The sequence below is a fragment of the Xiphophorus couchianus genome, chromosome 16 (genome assembly GCF_001444195.1).
Source record: "Xiphophorus couchianus chromosome 16, X_couchianus-1.0, whole genome shotgun sequence".
NCBI classification, from domain to species: domain Eukaryota; kingdom Metazoa; phylum Chordata; class Actinopteri; order Cyprinodontiformes; family Poeciliidae; genus Xiphophorus; species Xiphophorus couchianus.
The window spans coordinates 2793444-2818509 of NC_040243.1; the positions used below are offsets into that span (position 1 = coordinate 2793444).

Below are 25066 nucleotides of genomic sequence, written 5' to 3' on the forward strand. Positions count from 1 at the left end.
CCAAACTCAGCAGGGAAGAGGAGGTTGTTGGTTATTTTAATCAATGACGGGGACGAAATCCAGACTGGAATTTTTTCAGTAACTAGTTGGTGGTTAGATGGGACTGAAGTTGCTATTTTCTGGTCCAGGATCTTTTAATTCTAGAAGATCTTTGAAGTCTGGTTGTAGAAACTAGATGATGATTCGGTTGGGATTCCTAAGAGGTTTTGGTGAAAAGGAGCCTGAGCAGAAACGAGAGATTGGCCGGTTTCAGGAGGAGGCTGACAGGTAGATGTAACGGGGTGAGCCGGGGTTGTTAGGGTGAAGGTTGAGATTGTCTAGACTTTTTCTATGATAAAATCTGCTGAATTCACAGGCTGTTAACCACGAACATGAGGGCCCTTGTTGCTGCTCCTCGTGTTACATTTTAATCTCTGTGTGTTTCTACATGCAGATCTGAGCTCTCAATAACTTTATCTCCATAATCTGACTGAAAAACATTCCTTTCTGCCCTTATTGTTGACACGCACTTGTGTGCAACTAAAAAAATAATAATTTTCTGATGAATCAGTGAATCCAGGGTGAGGAACATTACAGTTCCTCCAACAATGTGAATCAGTCAGTGTGGGACTTTGTGTTTCTGAAGGAAGTTTCTATGTAGATAGAGAAAGATGAAGGGCTGAGCAGGAAGACCCTGATTGCTGTGTGATGACAGAGAGGCCGGATGATAACGAGGACCAGCAGAAAACTCATCTGATGTCAAAAAGCAAACAGATTAGGATCAGTAACAAAACTCTTCCTGCGATTCCAGGAGAAAAAAAACAACCGGATGTTTCCTCACAAACACGAAGCAGAACTTTGTTGATCCTGCAGAAAATCCAAACCAATTCAATCAGTTCAGTCCAAAAATACTTTGTTGATCCTAAAGCGAAATTTAAATGTTGTCTTTCTCATAAGACTGAAGGATCTTCAAAGAATCTGAAGTTTGCTTAATGATGGTGTCATGACATGCCAACAGCTCGATATCTGAGCAGCAGAAATGATATTCCTCAGCATCAAGTGATGACATCATCAACTGCTAATCCAGTTTATTTGATTTTGCCGCTGCGGGTCGAATCAGACAACCGGACAGAAAGATGTTGGAGTCGGGGATACGATCCGCGCTACCAAGTTCCTCCTTCTCTCTCTACTCTTTGGTTCTGCTTTGTATCAATATAGACTCTGTTTCCAGTTCTCTGGGATTTTGCGTGGTAGTTCAGATATCATTTGCTAATCAGCTATAAACAACCACTTGTTACCATGGTTACGCTTTGACTTCCAGACAGTTGTGTTGCCTTAAGAGCGAATGTCTTTCCAGCTGCAGAGAAGCTGAAAGCCAGAGGGAATAATCGTCTAATCATGCAATGACTCAACCAAAAATAAATAAAAGATTAACAAAAGTCTAGAAGAAGAAATCAGAACTAACAGTTTGCTCCAACATACTTCCACCAAAACGCTTCTCTCCCCATAAACTTTTGACTAAAGTTTTATGGTTTTATCTCTGATGAAACATTTCGCACTACCAAGTTCCCAGAAACCCGCTTCTGTTGGCGAACCGCAGTAATTACGCATTTTTCCTCATTTATTTAGTCTCTGTTCAGAAACACTCTGAGATAAACACGTTGATTTGTCGCCTCCTGCAGGTGATTTGCTGTAACTGCTCGTTAAACTGCCCAGATGTAATATCCTGGTGATTCTGACGGAAAGGTGTTATCTAAAGTCAATTTTGTCATATTTTTAGGAACTAAAAAGTGTCGGATCTGGTTCTAAAAACAAAATAACTGCTTTAAACTAATGTCTAGGAAAACATTATGACCATCAGATTATTTTTCCCCAACAGAAGCTTCCCAGATCCATCCCATACTCCTGTCCCTTGCAAGACTAAAACTGGGATGTTCTGACACCTTTCTCAAATGTTCAGTCATAATGTTGTCTGATTTGTGAAGGTGAGGATACTTGTAAATGTTTTCAGGTTTTAGATGTGGAGCAGCAGTATGAGAATGGCCCAATTCTGCAGGTGGAGGTGTGAGAAGGTGAGAAATCCCTTTACTCCTGAAACTAAACGGTCTGATGATCCGGACAAAGAGAAAAACACACACTCTGGTAGGTTTTATTTTTTTTATTTCACTTTAACAACGATCCCTATTTTTGCAGAGAGGTAATTCAAACCTAACCATAAGAAAAACAAACATTACTCCAGTATTTACAAGCCCACACCTTCCTACATAGATGACAGATTTTCTGTTAGCAGCCTCGTACCAAAAGATGCTGGATTTCATCCAAAATTCAGATTTTTCTGGGTATTAAAGTTCCTCAGTGGTAATTATTTGTTAAAGCGTTCCCAACATGCGCCCCCTGCTGGACAAAACGTCCTGCGTTTTAGAACAAGTTTATATAAATCAGTTTCAATCACCAAACGGACATAAAGTCACGTAAAAAAGTCCAAGAACTTTATCAGATATAAAATATAACACATTCTGCTGGTAGGTAGTACTTATTGGAGCCATAAAGTTTTGAAAAGGCTCCCCCTGGTGGAGGCAGTTGCCTCAGACAGAACCTCTCGATACAAGACGAACTGCAAAGATCCAAAAAGTGAAGAGCTGAAATGACGGAGCTTTTTGAATCCGTGGTTCCAGGAGAGAGCAGGAGGATCCTGAGAAGAGCTGGTCAAGTTTCTACTTCCCCAAGAAAGTAATCCAGCTACTTTACTGATGATTTATTTTAAACAATAATTACTTTACTTAGTTACTTTTCATAATTGCTGAATAAAGCAATATACCTTTGGTTCCAACTTTATTTGTCATATAAAGTTTAATTAAATTAAACCGTTTCTTTTCAAAACTTTTGTTTTGCTCTTAACTTTCTGTATAAAGCAAAGAAAATAGCAATGCAACAATCTGATTTGAAGAATTTTGTTGAGTATTGAAACATATTCTCTGTGTATTCCACCATATTTAAAAACAATCAAGTTAAACTGTAATCAGAACCAGCAGCAGCTGAAGAATCAGAACCAGAAGCAGCTGAAGAATCAGAACCAGCAGCAGCTTTAATTGAGGTACAGACCTCTGGGTTCTTTCAGGTCCCTTCAAACAGACTCCCAGTTAAACCAGTGAAACAACAGAACGGATCCAGTCAGTAAGTATTGTACATGCTCAGAAGAGGTATTGAGTCTGAATCGGAGCAAACAGGAAGTATCTCGGGAGCTAAACGTTGGTTGGCCCAGTACTTCAGCTCAGTTGGGTCGTATTTCGTTGTAGTTCTTTATGACCCCAGAGAATCTGATTACGAGAACTTCCGAGTTTCTGGCTTTGAAATCCTGCCACAAGTACTCAGGAGACAGAACCTTACTGGGCTTGTTCAGCCACATGTACCTGGACACAGAGACAGGAAATGACAACACCAGATTGTAGTACCAGGCCTGGCATCTGTGTACTTCACCTGCATACCTGTTCAAGTGGCTCTCCTCCTGCCAGGCAGCCTCAATGCCTTCCTTGGCATCGTCTTCGAAGTTCTTGCGACAGGTTTGAGCGAGCTGATGAACCTCGGCCAGGACGCCTCCGAAGGCGCCACCGCAGTAGTAGAAGTCGCCCTCGCCAGGAGCCACGTAAGCTCTGGAGGTGGGCCGCCGTTCGTATGGGAACTTACTGCGGTCGTCCTTGTAGTACCCTGAAAAAGGAGGAGAGAATTCACTCGTTAACTCATCTGGACTTATTGAGCTGCCAACAACCTGACTAATTTTACAAACAGGACCAAACGCATTGAGGGAAAAAACTGAAGGAGTTTTCACACCTGATAGACTGGTAAACTGGGGACCAAAACTGGAACATTTGTTACACTTTCAGCTGCTGTGGTTCTCTTTTTCACTGCCTTGTATCAAATGAACCAAACCGTATGATAAACCTGTTCTCACCCTCGCCTGTGGTGGCGCTGTACCAATAACCGCTGAAGGAAACACCATAAAGACACTGAGGGCAACTCATTTAATCACAAAATGTAAACAAAAATGGAGTGGCATCAGATTTTAGCAGTTGTAGGATTTCTCTTTTGTCTTTATTAAAAGACCATTTTTCCTGCTAGCGCTAGGCTAACCCGTTTGTTTTGGTGGCATGTACCCAGAATGCCCTGCGCTGTAGTCCACTTCCTGCTTTTGGAGCGGTTCACTTGGTTCTGTTCTCATATGCATTCGAATCGCACCAGAGTTCACTTCAACTGAACAGAGACCGAGGTTTGCAGGCTGACCGGAGTTTGGTTACGCATTCATACCTCCTCAAATGAACTTTCTTGGCAAAAAAAAACTAGAGTTTAATTAAAGTCGACTAAGCAGAGCTGGTTTGAATGCACCCCAAGAGTTGAGATGAAATTAAGACCCCTTAAACTGTCTACTTTGCCATTAAGGTACGACTCCTCAACAAACTAGACACGTTCCTATCATGGTGACAGATTTGTTTACCGCATGTTGTCCAAGACAAATTCTCCCAACATGGTTAATAAAGTATATATCTATAAATCAAGCCATCTCAAGCCCAGAATGAAAACTGGAAGCTGTACCTGGATGGATCACAGCCACCAGTTCTCCTAACGACTCGGTTCCCCATCGACTGTGAAACTTTGAGTCAACATCCAAACAGAAGATGTAGTCCACATCTTTGTTGAGCGTCTCCTCGATCAGCGTCTGGATGATCTCCATCCTTCTGGCTGAGATTTCTTGCCAACGTTTGGAGTTCGGCACCGAATGCACCACCAGCTGAAAGATGAGAAAGATGAGCTGCTAATCCACAAAAAATGTTCTTTCAAAAGCATGCATGCATCTTGATCTTCCCAACATTTTGTCACATTACAACTTTAAATATCAATGTATTTTATGTGATAGTACGACATAGACGTTACATCCATCCCCTGTCTTCTGGTAATTAAAGATCAACTCATTGGCGTCTAAAATAACCACCTACAAACTACAATCAGCTGCTCAAAATCTGGATATTCTTATGTAAATCCTACAATAGAGTCTAAATGATATGATATAATCCCTTTTAGTGTCATTTCATGGAGGACTTGCATGTCATTGGGCCTTAATCACTTTTTGGCAGGAAAAAAAACAAATATTTTTTGTCCATTTTGTGGGCAGTTTTTCAGTGTGACATATTGAATCCAATTATATCTGTAAGATATAATCCCTTTAAGTGAAGCGCAAAAGCAATTTCTGAAGGAAATTGCATTTTATTGGGCAGAAAACAATAAACAAGGCTAATGTTTGTTGTAACCTTGGGCACGAAACTATACATCCTATTGGTGTTAACATAGTTTGTCTAAAAGAACTTAACGACCAACAAAGTCATTCAAAACCACTGGATGAGACAGTCAGTCAGGATGAATGTGCTCTGGAAGCGTGCTCCTTTATTATTATAATACGGAAAATTGCTAATACGGGAGGACGGCGGGAAAGATACGGTATAAATTTAGTAGACTTGACAGGTATGGGCCATTTGTGATCTAAACTGTGAATTCTTCATGTTCTCCTCTGTTTACCTCTCTGCCAGCAGCCATTTTCACTTTGGGCACCTCATTCGGCCGGTCGGTGAACACATAAACCTTCACTCTGAAACCTACGAAGAAGTGCTGCTCCGCCGTCTCCAGGAAGTCCTTCAGGAACCTGATGTACCTGAACAGGAACCTCATTGATCAGAAGTGGAAGCAGACAAGAAACACACCACTGTGACGTCACACTCACTTCCCAACAGCAAACACTGTGGCAGCAACGGTGATGTTCCTCTTTTGGTAGATGCTGTCAAGCAGAACTGGGTGGAAGGTTCCCTCCCAGACGACCGGTGCCAACCAGGGCGTCACCGACACAATGTCCGTCCGACTGCGATCAGAGATCGACCGTTAGGGAAACCAGAACCATGAAAACTGAAACACAGCAGCAGAGGACGATCCTCACCCTTGAGTGATGCTCGGCTGTGGGTACTTCAACCTGAAACACAGACAGTCCGTCAAATAAAGTTCACCCAACACATCCAGAGGAGTCATCCAACACATCCAGAGGATTCATCCAACACATCCAGAGGATTCATCCAACACATCCAGAGGATTCATCCAACACATCCAGAAGATTCATCCAACACATCCAGAGGATTCATCCAACACATCCAGAGGATTCATCCAACACATCCAGAGGATTCATCCAACACATCCAGAAGATTCATCCAACACATCCAGAGGATTCATCCAACACATCCAGAGGATTCATCCAACACATCCAGAGGATTCATCCAACACATCCAGAGGATTCATCCAACACATCCAGAGGATTCATCCAACACATCCAGAGGATTCATCCAACACATCCAGAGGATTCATCCAACACATCCAGAGGATTCATCCAACACATCCAGAAGATTCATCCAACACATCCAGAGGATTCATCCAACACATCCAGAGGATTCATCCAACACATCCAGAGGATTCATCCAACACATCCAGAGGATTCATCCAACACATCCAGAGGATTCATCCAACACATCCAGAGGATTCATCCAACACATCCAGAGGATTCATCCACATCCAGAGGATTCATCCAACACATCCAGAGGATTCATCCAACATCAGAGGATTCATCCAACACATCCAGAGGATTCATCCAACACATCCAGAGGATTCATCCAAACATCCAGAGGATTCATCCAACACATCCAGAGGATTCATCAACCCATTAAGATTCCAACACATCCAGAGGATTCATCCAACATATCCCAAGGATTCATCCAACACATCCTAAGGATTCATCCAACACATCCAGAAGATTCCTCCAACACATCCAGAGGATTCATCCAACACATCCAGAAGATTCATCCAACACATCCAGAGGATTCATCCAACACATCCAGAGGATTCATCCAACATATCCAGAGGATTCATCCAACACATCCAGAGGATTCATCCAACACATCCAGAGGATTCATCCAACACATCCAGAAGATTCATCCAACACATCCAGAGGATTCATCCAACACATCCAGAGGATTCATCCAACACATCCAGAGGATTCATCCAACACATCCAGAGGATTCATCCAACACATCCAGAGGATTCATCCAACACATCCAGAGGATTCATCCAACACATCCAGAGGATTCATCCAACACATCCAGAGGATTCATCCAACATATCCAGAGGATTCATCCAACACATCCAGAGGATTCATCCAACACATCCAGAGGATTCATCCAACACATCCAGAGGATTCATCCAACACATCCAGAGGATTCATCCAACACATCCAGAGGATTCATCCAACATATCCCAAGGATTCATCCAACACATCCTAAGGATTCATCCAACACATCCAGAAGATTCCTCCAACACATCCAGAGGATTCATCCAACACATCCAGAAGATTCATCCAACACATCCAGAGGATTCATCCAACATTGTAGTGAAGAATCTTGCATTCATGCAAAAAGCAAGACATAGAAAATGACGCAGAGAACATCGCCATGAACCAACATTTGACCTGAACTTCCTCAGCTCCTTTTCATAAATATTTATGTATCAAATGTTTCTTCTTTATACAACTGTAGTGCTCATTCTGGTTCCCTCCTAAACAGCTCAACTGAATCATCTTTTTTTAATGAAGGGTAAAAGTAGTTCCGGTAAAAAGCCAGAATAGGACAGTGTTTCCAAACTATTCCAGGATTTAGCTGTGTCCTGATGCTGCATGTTTAAAACTAGAATGTGAAGGTACAACAAACCCTCCCTTTGTAGGAGTGGACCATAAGCTGCAGAAACACCTTTCTCTGGCAAAAACCACAACTCCCAGTAGTTTGAGACTCTGAACTGATGTTTTATTCAAGCTGAAGCGCAGAACTCATCATTGTTTGGTTTTATGACAGATTACAGCTAAACTAACTCAGATTCATGGAGAGAAAAATGTCAGGAACAAAAGAAAGTGTGGAATTATTTTGGTAGATAAACATTTATATTTAGGTGCAAAGGTTGTAGAGTGAAGCATGCAAAGTCCAAAGGAAAGCTTATGAGGAACTGTTGATCATTTTAAACAACAACAGAGTCTGAATCACTGGAAAGATGAAAACTCTACAAACGGCTGATGAACGGCTTAAAGAAAACCGAGACAAGCTGCAGACGGTAATTTCTATGTCCGGAGCATACGTCTTACCCATCGGTTGCCACCAGGTGTAGGTCAGGACTCCTGAAGAGGTGTCCATCCCCAGATCTGTACAACATGCACAAACACCGAGACCAAGGTCAGGCAGAGGACAAGCTGACGCCTGAAACTTGTGTGATATTTGAAAAGGATCTGATGGAGATAATATTAGCTGTTTCCAAACTAAGTTTGAGCAGACTTTTAAAATGTGAATTGGTGTTTTTGCCACGCTTGGCTGTACTAAACAAGAACAAAGCTTTATGTGGTTAACAAACAGGATTATGTTAATGACAAGTCAAACCATCCATCAGCTTTACAGCTCAACAAAACATCCGTTTGCTCTCACAACTCAGATCACCTCAGTTATGGTTTGCTCAGTCAACTCGTCCATCAACATATTCTAGGAAGCTAAACAACACTCGAATTCCTCTCCTGTTCCTCAACGTCGTCTCACTTCTCATCCAAAACGTTTCTTCAGTTCTGATCATCTATTTTGAATACAACAAACACTTTTATAACCTTCCTGAACAAAACAGTTTGCATGATCAACACAGTGTCAGACTTGAACTAATTAGCTGAAAATTATAAGGAAAATTCAAGACTCTGTGAGGATTTGTGTGTTTTCTGTTTCTAAAAACCAACATTAAGCAAAGGCATCGGCATCATGAACCCTCTACAGAGAACCGTTGACTCTCGTCAGCTGATGTTTTGTCCAAATAGAATAATAACTTGGAGCGACTTGAACAATCACTGGAGCAGTTTTGAAAATAAAGACTTTTCCAGTCTGTTCAGTTTTATTTGAATGAAACAGAAAGGAAGGTCTTAAAAAGCAAACAGTTTAAAGGTGAGAGATAATCCCTGAGAAAACCGGCTCTGATGCTTCTGATCCCCCCTCCACCCTGTGGACACGGCAGGTTTATTAAAGGCGTGGAAGAGCAAGTTGAAACCAGACTGAACTTTGACTGACTTGAATAGAGCAGATCTTCTGAAACCATTAAACCCAGCAGGTTATCATCCAGTCAGGTGGATGGTATCCCGATCTAACAAGGCGCTCTTTCTGCTGAGGTTCTGGTGGGTTTATTGTTCTTGTGAAAGTCAGCTTCAGTGAAATTCCCCCCCAAAAAATTCTCATTAGAGGAAATGTTTCTCTCTAGTCAGAACCTATCAATGAGCATGCTTTAAGTTCTAATTAATCCATCTACAATTTTGTGACTTTTGCTAACAAATCTGTGATTTTGTGGTTTTAATTTAGAATTATTTGCAAGGAATTCTGCAAAATATAATTAAACCTCTTTCAAAATCTACATACAGACCTGAATTGTGAACCTACTTGAGTTTAATAAAATATTTGAGGGTTTTGGTGTTGATCTGTTGCCACACTGGACACTGGAATTACAAGCACCACTCCAGCCAAAGTTTTGAACTCCGGGAACATTTCTCCAACTGAAGCGAACAGAAGTCGGTAAAATCTTTGAACGAGGAGCAGCGGATGGAAATCCCGCCGTATATGTGCTCATTCTGCAGACGTGGTTTAGCTGCACCAGACACAGTCAGATGTGAATTTTATTTTGATTGATTTAGTTACTTATAGCCTGTGTGCAAAGTTCAAAATGTCTGCTCCAAGTGGTCTGGGGAGTGAATGGGCTGAAACGATTAATCAAATTAATCATGATTAATCGATTAGTAAGATAATCGTCAACTAATTTAGTAATTGATTAATTGTTAACTGGAGTGTAAGGATTCAAAAACGGTGATTTGCTGAAATAATAACAATCAGAGCAGCAATTAAAACACTACTGTACAAAAACATTTTGTATTTAAGATGAAAAACGTTTTTCAAATACTGTAAAAAAAAAAAGCTCTATTACTCACATTTGCTGTGATTACATGAACAATCTGTTGAATCTGCTAATCTTTTTAACCGATTAATCGATTAATCAACATCATAATTAATAGAATAATTGATTACTAACATAATCAATTTGTCAAATTGGCGGTTGGCCTTTAGATTTTTCCGTCACTGATTAAAATCCGGTAAGAGTCAACACCAATTATACCGTAAAATTTTCTATAAACTCACAGTTCTGTATTAGGGGAAAAAATGTGGGGATCTGTTGATTTTCTGCTAATTTCATGTAAAACTGGAGGAACTACAGTATTTAATTGTTGTTGGCACTTACTGAACCCTCTACAGCAAATTGCTAAATATTTGAAATATTTGGGTTTAAAGCTGACTGAGACAATACATGGAAGTGGGGGGAAAAAGCTGATGGTGCTGGAGCTCCATCTCCTTCCTTTAGTGGAAAATAACAGATTTTGCTAACATCTGCAAAATAAATGCTCTCCATTGAGCAAACTCCTCCCTGAAGCTGCTGGGGCTTCATGCGACGGTGGACAGAAAGATAACATCCTGAGGAAACACTCATTCATTCTTCATCTCACACCAGGATCACTGATGTCATTTTTATCTGGATCAGATACAAATAGATACAAAGTTTCTCGAACTTGTTTGAATACTGCAATTCAAACAAGTTTCCAGAACTTCCCAAATATGTTATGATCATATGATCAACGCACCAAACTGAAACAAAGTGAGGAAATTATTTTTGATGTGACCGGTCAGATTCCAAATTTGACTTGTGCCGTTTGGGTGGAGAGCTTTGCATCGGCTCGGGTTGAACACCCGGCCCGTTCTCAGAACAAAGGTCGCCTCTAAAGCTGCGCCCAGCAGGAGCCGTTACTCACAGGTCTTTTGAAGAATCACAGGGGCTTTCCCTGAATCTGCAGACACAAAAACATGAAATAAGAAGAAGTTTAAAACTTATCTTTGTTACACTGAGGGCTGAGATGAAGCTGAAGGCAGAGGCTGCAGTGGAAGAGAGTTAGAAACCTGTTCAGCGTTATCAGAATCCCTGCTTCAACAATCAGGAATGGATCTGAGAGTCCATGTTGTTTATAGGAGGCTCCCACTATAGAAATACTATTTAAACTAGGTTTTCCTTTTTGTCCTTAAGATTACTTAAAAATAAACCCAAAAAATATCAGCTCAGCCATTACACTGCAAAAACACAGAATAAAAACAAGTAATTTTGATCTAGTTTCTTAGATCAATCTTAGTACACATTAAATAAGACAAAACTACATTAAAAGTAACTTTTTAGCAAGATATAGAGGCTTGTGTTAAGTAAATAAATCCTTAATATTGATGAAAAATACTTGTTCCATTGACAAATTATTTCACTTATAATGTTGGGAAAATGTCTTGTTATAAGTGAAATAATATACAAATAATGTACCTTTTTATCAATTACAGTAAATAAATAATACAATTGCCTATTAGAAAACAATAAAAAAGGAAGATTTAAAGGACAAATTTATACAAAAATAAAATCATCATTGATTTTACTTTTGTATAAATAAAATCTGTCTCTTTTCAGAGACGGATTTCTGCATGTTGAGACCAAAAGGAAAGGAAAGAGCAAATTCAGGGCAGAAAACAGGAGAAACAGGGATTGTGAGTGAGGATCTACCTGTAGATGGGGTAAACGTAGATGAACATCACCCTGTGGGTTCAATCACAAACAAGGAAACAGGGATCAGATGGGAATGCTGCCGCGGCTGATAGGAAGCATTGAATCTTTGTTTTTTATCACGTGAATGAAGCTAGGAGCCTCCAAACCAGGAGATTACCACATTAGCAGACATGAATATTTTAGAGCCAGTGCTCCTTTCTACACAGTGAGACACAGAAACAGGAAGTGGGAAACTAATGACTTAAAGTTCCTAAACACACAAATCACCTACTGGGAAATATGAAGCGCTGGGAAAATCAATGAAGCATGAAAAAGTGTAACTAAAAGCTTCTAGTGAGTCTTTAATGTCATTCTGGATGAATTTGGACCCAGTCTGCCTGGCTGAGCTGATACATGAGGATGTTTCCACATCAGATAGTCCAGTAGACTCAGAAAAAGATGTAACATTTGTTCAAATGTGCTGTTGGAGCTGCAGTTTTGTGCCGACAATCCAAAAGGTTGTGCATTTAAAAAAATAAAGTACACTTATATGTATAGCGAAATAATCATCTGATCTGAGTCTTTATTATCATGTTTGGGCCAGCAATGAAAGACATCTGGGTTTATTTGAGTCCATCTGAACAGAACTGCACATTAACTGTTTATAGTGCATTTCGCCAGTGGAAGAGCGCCTTAATGGGTTCGGTTCCTACTCATTTATGTTCTTTTCTTTGGGGAAGTGGAAGCCATTACAGCTTACGATCAAATGCCATTTGCTTTTTCCCGTTACTCGGCTTTAGTTAGAGCTCGGTGATAATGTGATCACATGCTACAGATTTGTATCTAATAGTCCCTTCAGCCACTTCCTGTGTTTTAAGTTGCTCGGGTAAAAATGTTTTGGTTTGTCTTGCTGTCTGGATCCGTCTTGGCCAGGTCATCTTTGTTAAACAGGTCTTGATCTCAACGGGTCTTTAATCTGGTTATAAAAAGGTTGATTTTTTAAAATATGAAAATTTGGGGGGTAAATGCAGTGGTTTTGAAAACACGTTGAACATTACCGACATAATGTTAACCAATCTGCTTCTCCTCTAACCTCTAGCTAATGTATCGCCATTTTAAAAGACATTGAAAACCACAAACTGTGGATTCTCTGTTAATATCAAGTTATTTTTTAGGAGATTGACCTTATTCTCTGATTGAGGTCACTGATTGGTTGGCTACCGCACCACAGTCTTTCAAGCATTTTGATTGGTCTAGGCACCAGAAACACTATGGATGCTATTTGATGAGCTAATTTCCTAATATTTATGGATATTTTCTGATGTTTTTTATGTTTCTGATGTTTTCCAGTGCTTCATGATAATTATTAATAATTATGCAGGGTTTGTGAAAACCTTTCACATAAATATATCAGGCAGGACATTTTTTTGAACACATAAGACAATGTAATCACTTGCTGCAGATTTGAATCTAATAGTGACCTTTAACAGTTGCATATTTTAAACTGCACTTTAAACACAGTGGATAAGAAGTTTATAGATGCAATAAATTACAGCAGCTGCTGTTATGGTAGCATTGATTGATTGATTGATTGATTGATTGATTTATTGATTGATTGATGAGCTTTGATGAAATGGACTTTGAAACCAACTGCAGGCAGGTGGAGCTACTGTATGTCTGATTTCAGCGTCTCTTTTGAGTAGGGCTGAAACGATTAATTGTGATTAATGATTACTCAAATAATTGTCAACTAATTTTGTAATTGATCAATCATTAACTGGAGTAAAAAAAAAAGACAATTTGTTGAGGGAAATACAAAGTTAGGGCAGTAATTAAGCGGAAACTGAACAGAACATACAATTTAAGATGAAAAAATAGATCTGTAAATAAATTCTACTCAGAGCTCAACAAGTGGCAGTTTTAGTTTCACCTGGTTCAAATTCTATATACATAAGTATTAATCTAATAAATAAATAATCAACAGATCAGCTTTATACTGGTTTAATATTAAGTCAAGCAGAAAAGGAGAGTTTTATTTCAGTTGCAGATGAAACCTTTGCTACCAGTGAATTCTATAGAATTGAACTGAATTTTAGGCAATAAAAATAAAAAAAAAATTATTATAAAAAGAATTAAAATTATATGCTTAGATGCATCTTTTAATATTTTCCTAATGCATAAAAAAGCTTAAGTGGTTAAATAAAAAATTGCAGAATGTGACAATTTTAAAAATCCGATTAATCAATTAATAGCCCAAATAATTGATTAATAAAATAACCGTTAGTTGCAGTTCAAACAGCAGGACGTTACAGTAACGTCCTGCTGTTTGAACTGCAACCAGATACAGATATTCCCTGCTAATAAAAATAGTCTGACGTCACACAATTCATCTTTATCATAAACTCTGATCCCAGTCTGCCAGTTTGGCATGCATAGCTCACACGTTAAATGTGAGACGGGTCTTTGTTCTTTTGGGCCGACAGTGGTTCTGGCCTTGGAACATCTCCAATGAAAGCCATTTTTGCCCAGATGAGAAGTTCTTGATGGGCTCTTGACCTAGCTTAGGAAGGTCAGCCTCTTCTGGGAACATTTCTCAGTCTTCCATGTTTTCTCCATGTGTGGATTAAGGTTCCCACTGTGGTTCCTTGGAGTCCCAAAGGAGTGGAAATGGCTTTGCAATAGGCTTTTCACAGTTCTTTATCAAAAATCTATGAGAATCCTGGAAATGCTGGTGTTTCTGGCCCATTTGTAGTAATGGGAGACGTCCTCTGAGAATTGTTCCTTAGATAAATTTCCTCACAGATCACTATCAGGGTGTCTAAACTTGACTGAAAGTTTGAATTTACTTCAATTACAAATTTGTAAAGAGGAAGAAAGCAACATACAAAAGATGCAATCTTAGATTTCACTTCTTGCTTGGTTAACGTTTCCTCCCTACTGTGCAGCATATCCGCATATCAGGCCCAGAACAAAGACCTCTGGTGCTGGTGGAGTGGGTGGCACTCGCTCTGCACCACCTCTCCACCCACCGTTCAGCATTCTGTCTAAAACAAAAGGGGAGCGATGGAAAATAACAGACAACATACAGGAACAACAGGATCACCATGAACAGATCCAATCTTTAAATGCCTCAACAGGTCCACAGCAATCTAGAGCATGTCATCATGCTCCAAAGGTTTGAGTTCTAGCAGCCAATGTCCTGGTGCCGAATGATCTGTGCGATGGCTTTCTAGAGACCAACCTTCTAAGGGATGATGTACTGTGGCATCTACAACATGCCATTATAGGGTACAATGTTCCAGATGTTGGCGCTCATTGGATGCCGGCATTCCAGGGTTAACATTCCAGGGTACAACGTTTTAGAGTACAGCGTTCTAGAGTACAGCGTTCTAGAGTACAGCGTTCTAGAGTACAACGTTCTAGAGTACAGCGTTCCAGAGGCCAACACTGTAGAGCACATGTGTCAAACTTACACAGGATGTGTAAGTTTGTGTAAGGATAGTGTTGTTGCGCAACACATCCCCCCTCCTCTCTCTCTACTCTCTCTCTCTCCTTCCTCTCCTGAGAGGGGAGATGTGCCACCAGCTCTCCATCTAACGGGTTAATTGAGTTTCCTAAATCTGCTGGGATTTCCTGTCCAGAACTGAAGTAAACTCTGTTTAAGCTGGTTTCGAGAAAAGATTCGCCTGGTTTCTGACGAACTACATCCAGGTGTCCCACCCTTCTTCCCCCTGTGAATTAGCCAGACTGATCAGCCTGCAGCCAACTAGTTTCACAGAGCACACCTGTTAACGGTCGCTCGTTCTCTATTTTACAACTTGCATTTGTTATTGAACCAGGTTGGTTTTAGTGACTCGGCGAGTCCCAAGGATGATGTTTTACATATGGGCTACCAGCAACCTAAAAACATTTTCCACTTTTTCCTCTCCAGAATCAAACATCAGAGCTATTTTACAACCATCAAAGAACTTTAAGGTGACTCATTAACTGAATGTCCACAACATCTTTAGATTTTCTTTATGCTAAATATTTTATTAGTAAGGCATTTTTGCAAGGGTCAGTACAGCTTAATTCAGTAGCAGAAATAATCAAATAAGTAAAATCAATCATCTAGTCTATCTTTCCCTACTGCTGACACTGAGAACTAATAAAGGGAACCTTAGAGAGAGACGGACAGAGTTTGGCATTTCGAACCCCAGACCTGGTCTGATGATGAAGAAGGTGTTGCAGCAGGAGGAGGAAGTTGATCGGTGAAGGCAGGGATCTCTGTAGGTCTGATGAGCTTCTTCTCCACATGGATGGTGAGGTCACACAGGACTTGGTGCTGGCAGGAAGGAAGGCACCAGTTCTTCTTCTTTGCCTTTGTCTTCATCTTTGTCTTTGGGGTCCGAACCCAGCCGATGAGAGAAGTGCGATTTGAAGCCACAGATTGTGGGCCTGACGGGTTGGTCTCCATGAGCGGGACAGTCTTCGGCTCCGTGGCCCCGGCTCTTCTTCAGCTGCAGAGTTTTTTGTCCATCTTGATCTTGGCTTGAAGCTGCCCGGAGGATCCAACCAAAGGTTCCTCTTTTGCTCTCACCTTTTATTAGGTTTATCCCCCTTTTGGTGCGTTTGCATTGGCTAGCACTGATGCTGGTCTTGTTTCATTGGCTGACTGCTCAGACAGATGATCTCATATCCATCACTGTCTTACAGACATTATGTCCTGATGTCTGTGCTAATGTCTCAGGGTTGGTCAACCTCCTATGACCATTGCCTGCACAACCTTTTTTTTGAAACATTTACGTTGTTCAACAACCTGTTTCCAAATAAAGCGTTGATCATCTCTGCTCTCCTCTTAGTTCCCCTTTTTCCCCTTAACCTTTCACCTTTCACCTACTCTCTACCTCCAACATATCAGTGATGTTTAATTGTAGTTACACCTTTTTAAACCATTTCAAGCTCAATGTCAAAATCACATTTATAATTTCTTTAGCTTCTCTGATTTAGCATTCATTTATAATTTTATAACCATAACTTATTAATTATTCTTATTATAATCTTAATGTGAGTTATTACAGATGTTTTCTGAAAAGAAACCAAGAATAATCCATGATTCTAATTATTTGATACCAAAGTTAGTTACTTGTTTTTCTTGTAATTGTTCTCACAAGTTTAAGTATTATTATAAGTAAACCAATATTAATATAAGTGTTTTACTTTGACTCTTATCCAATTACTCAAAATGTTTAGATTTCATTCTTTAACACTTTCTTGCTTTGAAATAAGGAATAGTCTGAACTATTTTTATAAATCTGCAGGCTGGAAACTTACTTCCTCTATTTTCAGGAAATCTTCTCTTCCTGTTTCATAACTCTGTCTGTCTGTCTGACTGTGATTTCTTATGATTAGATAGAAAAAAGAAATAGAATTAAAGCAAAGTTTGCAGGAGACCAAAACAACACACAACCAGATTAAATTTATTGATGTTTAAGTCTACTGTTGGGCCTAGATGTCACTTGTGTGATTAATTTTAAAGATAACTTTATTTAATATTATTGTTAAACTTAAATCTCCAGCATGGGGAAGTAGGATGATCTCGGTTTCCTTGACAATAGACACAGGATATCTGTACACAGGAGTCTCGAATGGTGTCAACCTAGACACCATTCGAGACTCCATTGTGACCCATAAGATGGAATCTGATCAGCTGGGAATTTGATCAGTCCTCAACTGATCAGATATCGTCACCATGGATCCAAGTGAGAGCCTGTTGATGTTGTTGAATTTCCCTTTCATTCATTTCCTCACCAGGAAAGTATTGTCCCCTCAGTGATCATCACATTAAAACTCCTGAAGTAAACGTCCATATTCTCATCTGTCCTGTGTTGTTGTTCCTTGTTTTGTCTTTTGGGGAGACGTATAGAGATACATATTCATTTTGCTGTGTTTGTTTGTGTTGCTAAAGTTGTCGTGAGACGTCTAGATTTTTTAAATCTGCATCTTGAAAGACGTCAAGCAGATCAGCCCAGCTGGGCAGAACAGACCTTCCTTCAACTGGACCCATGATGGTTCAGCTGGAGCCAGCAGATACTTGCTGCTTTCCTGAAGATTCTTAACAGGCTTGAATAAAACCTCCAGAACCTTTATACCCATCTGGTCTACTGGTTGTCCTTATTTGCTGCTTATTTATTAGTATAAATGTTTACTAGGGCTGAAAAAATTAATCAATTAATCACGACGAATTAACTAATTAATAATAGATTAATTGTTAAATGGAGAAGAGCAACATACTCAAAGCAGTAATTGAGCTAAAACTGTACAAAAATATATACATTTTGCATTTATATGTTCGACCAAGAACTCCTCAAGTGGCAGTTTCAACTGGTTCAAATTCTGTAAAACTAAATCTCCAATTAAGCACATTTTTCTCTCCAATTATTAAAATGATCAACAGATCAGCCCTATGCTGTACTGATGTTAGGTGATCAGAAAGTGCTGAGCTTTTCACATGTTGATGTTCCAAGTATTTCAATGTGCAGATGCATCCTTGGTTACAGTTGGTCAAGTGTTCACTAGATCACAGCTTATCATGCAATTTATGCAAGAAAATGTTTATTAACCTATTAAGAAAATGAATTTGTTCGTTTATTAGGATATTTAAATGTATCTCTAATACTGTATATAAAAGGTTAAAGTAGTTAAATGAGAGATCAGTGAAAAGTGCCAATTTAACACTTGCATTCTACTGGCTGACAGGTTGCCAGGCGACGGCACTTTTCTGCTCCAAGAGCAAGCAGGAAAGGATCTGCAAGCGAGGGGAGAGGTTTACAAGCGGATATTTAGTCCAGGGGGCCGTTTAGGACAAAAACTCTCTCACACACTACTAAAGACTCACACACACACACACAAAATATTAAAATTGCACATATATACTATTAAATATCACACACGCATAAAATTTTTCTCTCTCACACACAAAAGACTAAGATTGGACATATACACTACTAAAATATCACACACACACACACACAAATACACAAGTATTAAAAAGTTTTGCGAACCAAAGACATGAAATCCTGCTTTCAGACTGAAAAAGCGTGCTCTCCAATTATGGCAGAAAATTCCCCCATAGAACCGCAGCAGCTGAAAATGTAATCAATGTTGCAGTTCTGGTCCCCAGTCGAACCGAGTCTACCGAACTATCCGGTGTGAAAACATCCTAAAACTTTTCTCCACTCTTTAAAAAAGAGTTTTCCTAAGTACATCGCACTCGAGGTTCAACATTCGCTGCAGCACACACACACACACACACACACACACACTGCAGTACTCACCCCAACACCACAACCAGAGACAGAAGCATCGCCATAAACTTTAGGTTCATCATCGTCAGAGAAATCTCTCAGTCCAACAGAGTCGGTTCTGACGCCTCTCCGTCCTAAACTTCAAATCCAGGAGGTTCTGAAAGACGCTCCTCTTCACGGTCTATTGGAGGTCGTTACGCTTCTCTGGATTCCTGTGTAAAGAGACCAGGAGATATTCATATCCCGATGACTCGGACAGAGAGTGAACGGAGAACAAAGAGTGGCAAGAGAGACGGAGAAAAAGAGAGACAGGGAGGAGGTTGGCTGGTAGAGATAGCCAGTAAGAGTCACTCCCTAATACTGTTTGTTAATGCCTAGATACACAAAGCATGTGAGGTTCAGTTTCAACAAATTACCTGAATCTTTTTCCAGGTGAAGCCTGGAAAAAAATTCATGCTTCACCTGGTGCAACTTGTTTGTCCTCTTAATCATTGATACTCAGGAATGTCCTGCTGGTCTCTTTCTGCCCCGGATGTTATTCTGAAGCCTCATAAATGTCCAGACTGTTAGCTTAGCAGCTAATAGTCACACCAAAGTGTTACAAGGAAAAACGAGAACTCTCCATGTAAAAACAGGTCAGACAGAAAAAAGACAGTGTGAGTTAGTGATAGACTTCTGAAACTGCACTTCTGTGATTCAATCGCCATAAAATACAAAGCAAAGCAAACAGTGTGAACGGGATGTCTAATGTGTACAAACTTAAATCACTAAATTAACGTTAGTGCTCACCCTAAGCCTGAAGACCACAAAGATTCAGTCAGTTTGACTTCATAATTTTAGTTTGACTTCAGAGCAAACTATACAAAAAGTCAGATCAGCTCAACATCTGATCAATATATTGATCAGACAAAGCACTCTGTTCACAATCAGCTGAATTTACAAGAACACAGTCAGTCACCCTGTTCCTACACACTACCAGGACTTTAATTATCCCCATTTGGTGTTTATATATTCTGACTTAAAGGCCGTTAAATGCCAATAAATAAGCCTACAGATCAGTGGTTCCCAATTGAACAGTTAGCATCAGCTAACAGTTGTAAAATTAAACATAGCTAAAAAGTACAACATGATAAAACTACACCACTCAATTAGAACACATTTAAAGTGTTTTTTGCAATCCTAAAAGCAAAATGCAGCTGTTTTTGTACAGTTTTGGCTGAATTATTGTTCTAAATATGTTGTTCTTTCAGCAAGTGGCTTTTGTTTGAGTCTGTATAGTCCAGTTAAAGAATAATTGACTACTAAATTAGTTGGCGATTATTAAATAAATCATAATCAATTCGATTAATTGGTTCAGCCCTACTTCACATTTATAAAAATATTAAACTTGAAACTTGTCTCAAAATTACAATATTATCTTTTATCGCTATAATTTCTGGGTCAGTTTGTTGTCCAGTAAAGTTTGCAATCGTAACAGGCCTAACCACAGAGTTTTTAAATTAGACCAAGTTTTATTCAGATATTAGTTTATAGATATCTGAACCTCATCAGCCTAAATGTAGAAACTGTAATCTGGTGGAGCCTCATTTTCTATGCAAAACTTAGTCATACTCGGTTTGATTAGGGAACAAATTTACAACATTTATTACATTTTCAGCAGTTGTGGTTTGCTTTCACACTGCACTGTGTCAAACAAAACAGTTTGAGAAACCTGTTCCCCTTCTCGCCTGTAGGGGCGCTGCACCAAGAACCACTGAAGGAAACGACATGAAAGCCTCCAAAGGAGACACTGAGCGCAACTTTATGAAATGTAAACAAAAATGGAGTAGCGTCAGATTTTAGCAGCTGTAGGATTTCTATCTCGTCTTTGGCTAAAGACTGCTAGCCATTTCTCTTGCTAGCGCTAGTTTCACGCGTTCGTTTTGGTTGTATTTACCCAGAATGCATTACTTGGATCAAACATTTCAGGAAATAGAAACAATTTGGGTAATTCTACCTTTTCATTTGGTTCAAACTTGGTTGAAACAGAACAGTCCCTTTCAGAGGGATCAGGTGGAGCTTGATTTACGTCCTCCCCTTGTTAACGTTATCTTAGAATAACACCGTTAACAGGATCATAATTATATGTCATAAAGTTTGACAGTTCCAGGTACAAAGTTCAAAAAGGGTGAGCCAGTTGTAGAACAGGAAGGTCATTATTCGATTAAACAGATGCCTGCAGGGCACAAGTAAAACTAATAGTCAACATATCAAATAGTCAACATGCCTAACATGGCATGTTAAAGATGTTGTAGATATAAAACAAAAGGAAGAATAAATTACAGCCAAAATAAAAAATTCTTAACTGAAAATTTCTGAGCACCAAAAGTAAAAAACAAATGCTAGAAAAAATTCAGAAATCTTGAGAAAAAAGTTCAACTTTTGAAACTCAGACATTTTCAAGATTTTGTTTTAGAAGATTTCTGAGATTTGTTTGAGAAATTGACATTTCTCTAGCAAGTTTTTGACCTTGTTTTGTTCTAGAGAATTTTTGATATAAATGTAGAAAAGGAAATGTTTTTCTAGCAAACTTTTTACTTATGAAACTCAGAAATTCTCCTGCTTTTTCTAGAACATTTTTGAGAATAATCTCCAAACTTTATGGTTTTATAGCATTTTTCTTTACTTTTGAGACTCAGAAATTTTCTTGTTTTTTTCTAGAACATTTTTGAGTTTTTTGTGGGAAATGTACTCTTCCTTTGTTTTTTTATTTGTTTTAGTTTTCTTTTAATATATACAATTTAAAAATAAAATCTAAATGATTTGGGGTGATAATGCTAAAGATTAAAATCCACACTGCGACGTTTATAAATCAGCTGCTTTTTGACCAACAGAAACTGAGAAACAACCAGAACCGCAGCTGGTAGAGTGGCTGTTATAATCCGGGTTTCCAGGTTCTGTTTGGTTCCTCAGTTTAAAACAAAGTTCTGACCCAAAATTGCGCATATTTTCCAGTACTTTTGTGCAACAATGAATGAAATGTGCAACATGAACTCATCCAGTTCTGTTTGCTGTTGCAGATATTCTTACCGTTAAAGTGTGAAACAGGAAACATTCTGCTCCTAAAGCCAACACGGACCGTCTCCAGGACGACCGACTCAGCACTCCCATTTAAACTCATTTGAACGTTCTCTGAAGTCCTTACTGATAGGGCCCTGTCACCATGGTAACGGCCATGGCGCAGCAGGAAGTCCTTTAGAGAGCTTTTCAAGATAAAAACAGAAACGGACAGAAGTTGCACCAAGAAACATAAAAACTGTCAATGCACATCTGATTTTCACATCTATTGAACCTCTCAGGAATATATATATATATATATATATATATATATATATTATAAGTATGTAACTAAATCCATTATTTCAGGTGTCTAAAATATATGGTTCCCCTCTCATAACTATGGCAACTAAGGAGCAAATGTCACCAAATCCACAGGATTTGTTGTTGATGATGAGAGGAACAAACACAGTTCAAGGCTTGCAGGTAAATTAATTTGTTCCCATGTTATGGAGGGGGAACAGATTATTTCAGGCTGCTAAAATATCCATTTTCTCCTCTCCTCCCTCCATAACTTTTGGAAATAAAGAGCAACTGTTTCCAAATTCTCAAAAATTGTTATGTGTGATAGGATGTAGTATACTAGAAATTTCCTTAATCCACTAATCTGTCATATTTTACATTAGAACGGGATTTACCATAAAATCTACACACTCATCTTTTCAGGAAGTCTTAATTTTTGTGCCCTGCTGTCAGCAGCTTCCTTCCTCTTATATTAGCAATGAAAAATTATAAATACACACAACGTGTTGGAAAACTGTGCTTGGTGACTGACTTTTATTTCCGTTAGGCTTAAGTGACTAAAGTTGGAAAAAGACCGATTCTCTTGGCGTTTAAAATAACAACGCAAAACAGCGTAAAAAGACCTCGTTTATTTATTTATTTTACAATTTTGTATACAACAGCTGCCGATTAAACTGAATGTTACAATCTTGACATCATTATATGAGTTGTTTTTACCGAGAAAAAACCTCCAGGATTAAGATTATTAGACACTTTTGGTCTGATTATGCTCCTATGTGTTGGAGGCTGTTTGGTTGTATAATCTGAAGGTAAACAAAATATAACAATTTGCCATTGGAGGCGCTCTTGCTGTGCACAAGGGAGGTGAGAGAAAACCTGTGAAGAAGAAGAGATGTCCTCGGTTCGAATAAACGTTGCCATGTGCTACTTCCAGTTATCTGCTTGAACATTATTTTATGATTTATAGTGTATCATACACAACACTAACCATCCCCACCCCGCTCTTTGACCTGCTGTTAAATCAGCTGATATAAACACCGAAGAAGAAGTCAGACCCAAACGAGCACAGGTAGACTCACCTGTCTGCGTCTAGACCTTTGGTTGTTTCTTGTTGAACACAAGCTCCGCCCCTGAAGCCCACCTGATAACGCAGCTCGGTGGATAAGTGCCTTCAACCAGTGCTACGTCACAACCAGAGGCAGGAGGAGGGACTTATCGCTGTCAATCATTACCGTGTTCATGCTGCTCAATACCAACATAAAAATATAAAAATATCTATCTTTTAAAGTTTTTTTCATACTTCAAAAGCCTCAATTTGTTTACATTTTATTTTGTAAAAGTTAATGTGATTAATTTTGCACCTGTTTTACACTTGAAAAGGTATTTTGTGATGTTTAAATTGCAATACAATTTAAGCAAAAAAATGTTTTCTTATTAAAAATGTAATTCTTTTTTACTAACATTTTCTCTGATAGATTTCTTTTACTGGCTTTTGAAGCTACTATGGAACTCTTCAACATTCGACTCATTTACTAAAATGATCGTTTACAACAGGTTTCTAAGGTTGTTTTGTTAAACAAAACTACTCACGAATGTTAAAATAGATTATTGATAGAGATATATCTGCTGTGGGTTTAAATTATTACTTTATTCTGAATCATCTTTAGAATATGATTCTAAGTTTTCCCTGAACGTTTACTGAATTTTTACTATTTATAATAGAAAACTGTCTGTTTAGCAACTGCCACTCCCTGATCGAGACTCTAAAGTTCAACTGTTGGAAATTGATTAAATAAATCAACCTCTGTGGTTCAGGGGGAGTTTTCTGTTGCATGGCGCGTCCTGCAGCGGTTGCCATGGTGCAGCGGCGTAACATAACTCTGTAAATGATAGCTTTTCACCTTAGCTAAAGAAACAACACCGCTCTCAGGTGGCCTGACCTGGACTTCACGGAGAGACTCGCTAACCATCCCCACCCCGCTCTTTGACCTGCTGTTAAATCAGCTGATATAAACATTGAAGAAGAAGTCAGACCCAAACGAGCACAGGTAGACTCACCTGTCCGCGTCTAGACGTTTGGTTGTCTCTTGTTGAACACAAGCTCCGCCCCTGAAGCCCACCTGATAACGCAGCTCGGTGGATAAGTGGGATTCAAAAGGGGGGGCAAGCAGTCAAGAGGCGATGCGTCAGTACGTCAGCACGTCAGCGTGTCCGTTATATTGAGTGGCCTTTTTGTTGAGACACAAAGAAACTACGACACAGAACTACGGCGGTGCATTGGGGTTATTGTAGATAGAAAAAACGGAGGAGATCACTTCTGCCAAAAAATAAATAAATCTCAGAAGCTTTGAGATTATTTCAGAAAATTTCTGAACGGGCGTAGCTGTTAGCGCGACCCGTATTTGGAGGCCTTGAGTCCTCGACGCGGCCGTCGCGGGTTCGACTCCCGGACCCGACGACATTTGCCGCATGTCTTCCCCCGTTTCCTGTCAGCCTACTGTCATATAAGGGACACCTGAGCCAACAAAAGACCCCCTGGAGGGGTAAAAAGAAAATTTCTGAACAAAACAAGAACATTTCTGAGTTTTGAAAGGTGAAAAAATGAATATGTAGCTTTTATTGTGAACATTACTCTTCTGAGAACAGCTGAAGGTACTTGCTTTCGAAAGCAAAAGTATTAAAAGTTTTGAAAAGAAAGACATATAATCCTGCTTTCAGACTGAAAATATGGGCTGTCAAATTATGGCGAA

The 25066-nt window shown here is 39.3% G+C and overlaps 1 protein-coding gene across 5 annotated transcripts; it reads right to left on the reverse strand.

Annotated features, from left to right (window-relative positions):
- Positions 1-2123: 2123 nt before the first annotated feature.
- On the reverse strand, positions 2124-24518 carry LOC114160500 (globoside alpha-1,3-N-acetylgalactosaminyltransferase 1). Of its 5 annotated transcripts, none has more exons than XM_028043105.1 (11): positions 24375-24518; positions 19008-19189; positions 11710-11742; positions 10925-10960; positions 8192-8248; positions 5957-5989; positions 5747-5881; positions 5545-5677; positions 4567-4762; positions 3465-3684; positions 2124-3389 (listed from the first exon to the last, which is right to left on the reverse strand). In XM_028043105.1, exons 2-11 carry the CDS (start codon positions 19058-19060, stop codon positions 3251-3253), a joined length of 1035 nt encoding a protein of 344 aa, XP_027898906.1. In that variant the 5' UTR covers positions 19061-19189; positions 24375-24518; the 3' UTR covers positions 2124-3250. The 5 variants fall into 5 exon arrangements, with proteins under 5 accessions (XP_027898906.1, XP_027898908.1, XP_027898909.1 ...); XM_028043107.1 differs by lacking the exon at positions 24375-24518 and adding an exon at positions 23396-23481; XM_028043108.1 differs by lacking the exon at positions 24375-24518 and adding an exon at positions 22047-22063.
- Positions 24519-25066: the final 548 nt, after the last annotated feature.

Coding starts and splice junctions, on each gene's coding strand:
- LOC114160500 (XM_028043105.1), bottom strand. CDS start 19,060: ATGATGAACCTAAAGTTTATGGCGATGCTTCTGTCTCTGGTTGTGGTG. Junction 4,763..5,544: donor AAATGGCTGCTGGCAGAGAG/GTAAACAGAGGA, acceptor CTCATCTTTCAG/CTGGTGGTGCATTCGGTGCC. Junction 3,685..4,566: donor GGTGGCTGTGATCCATCCAG/GTACAGCTTCCA, acceptor CTCCTTTTTCAG/GGTACTACAAGGACGACCGC.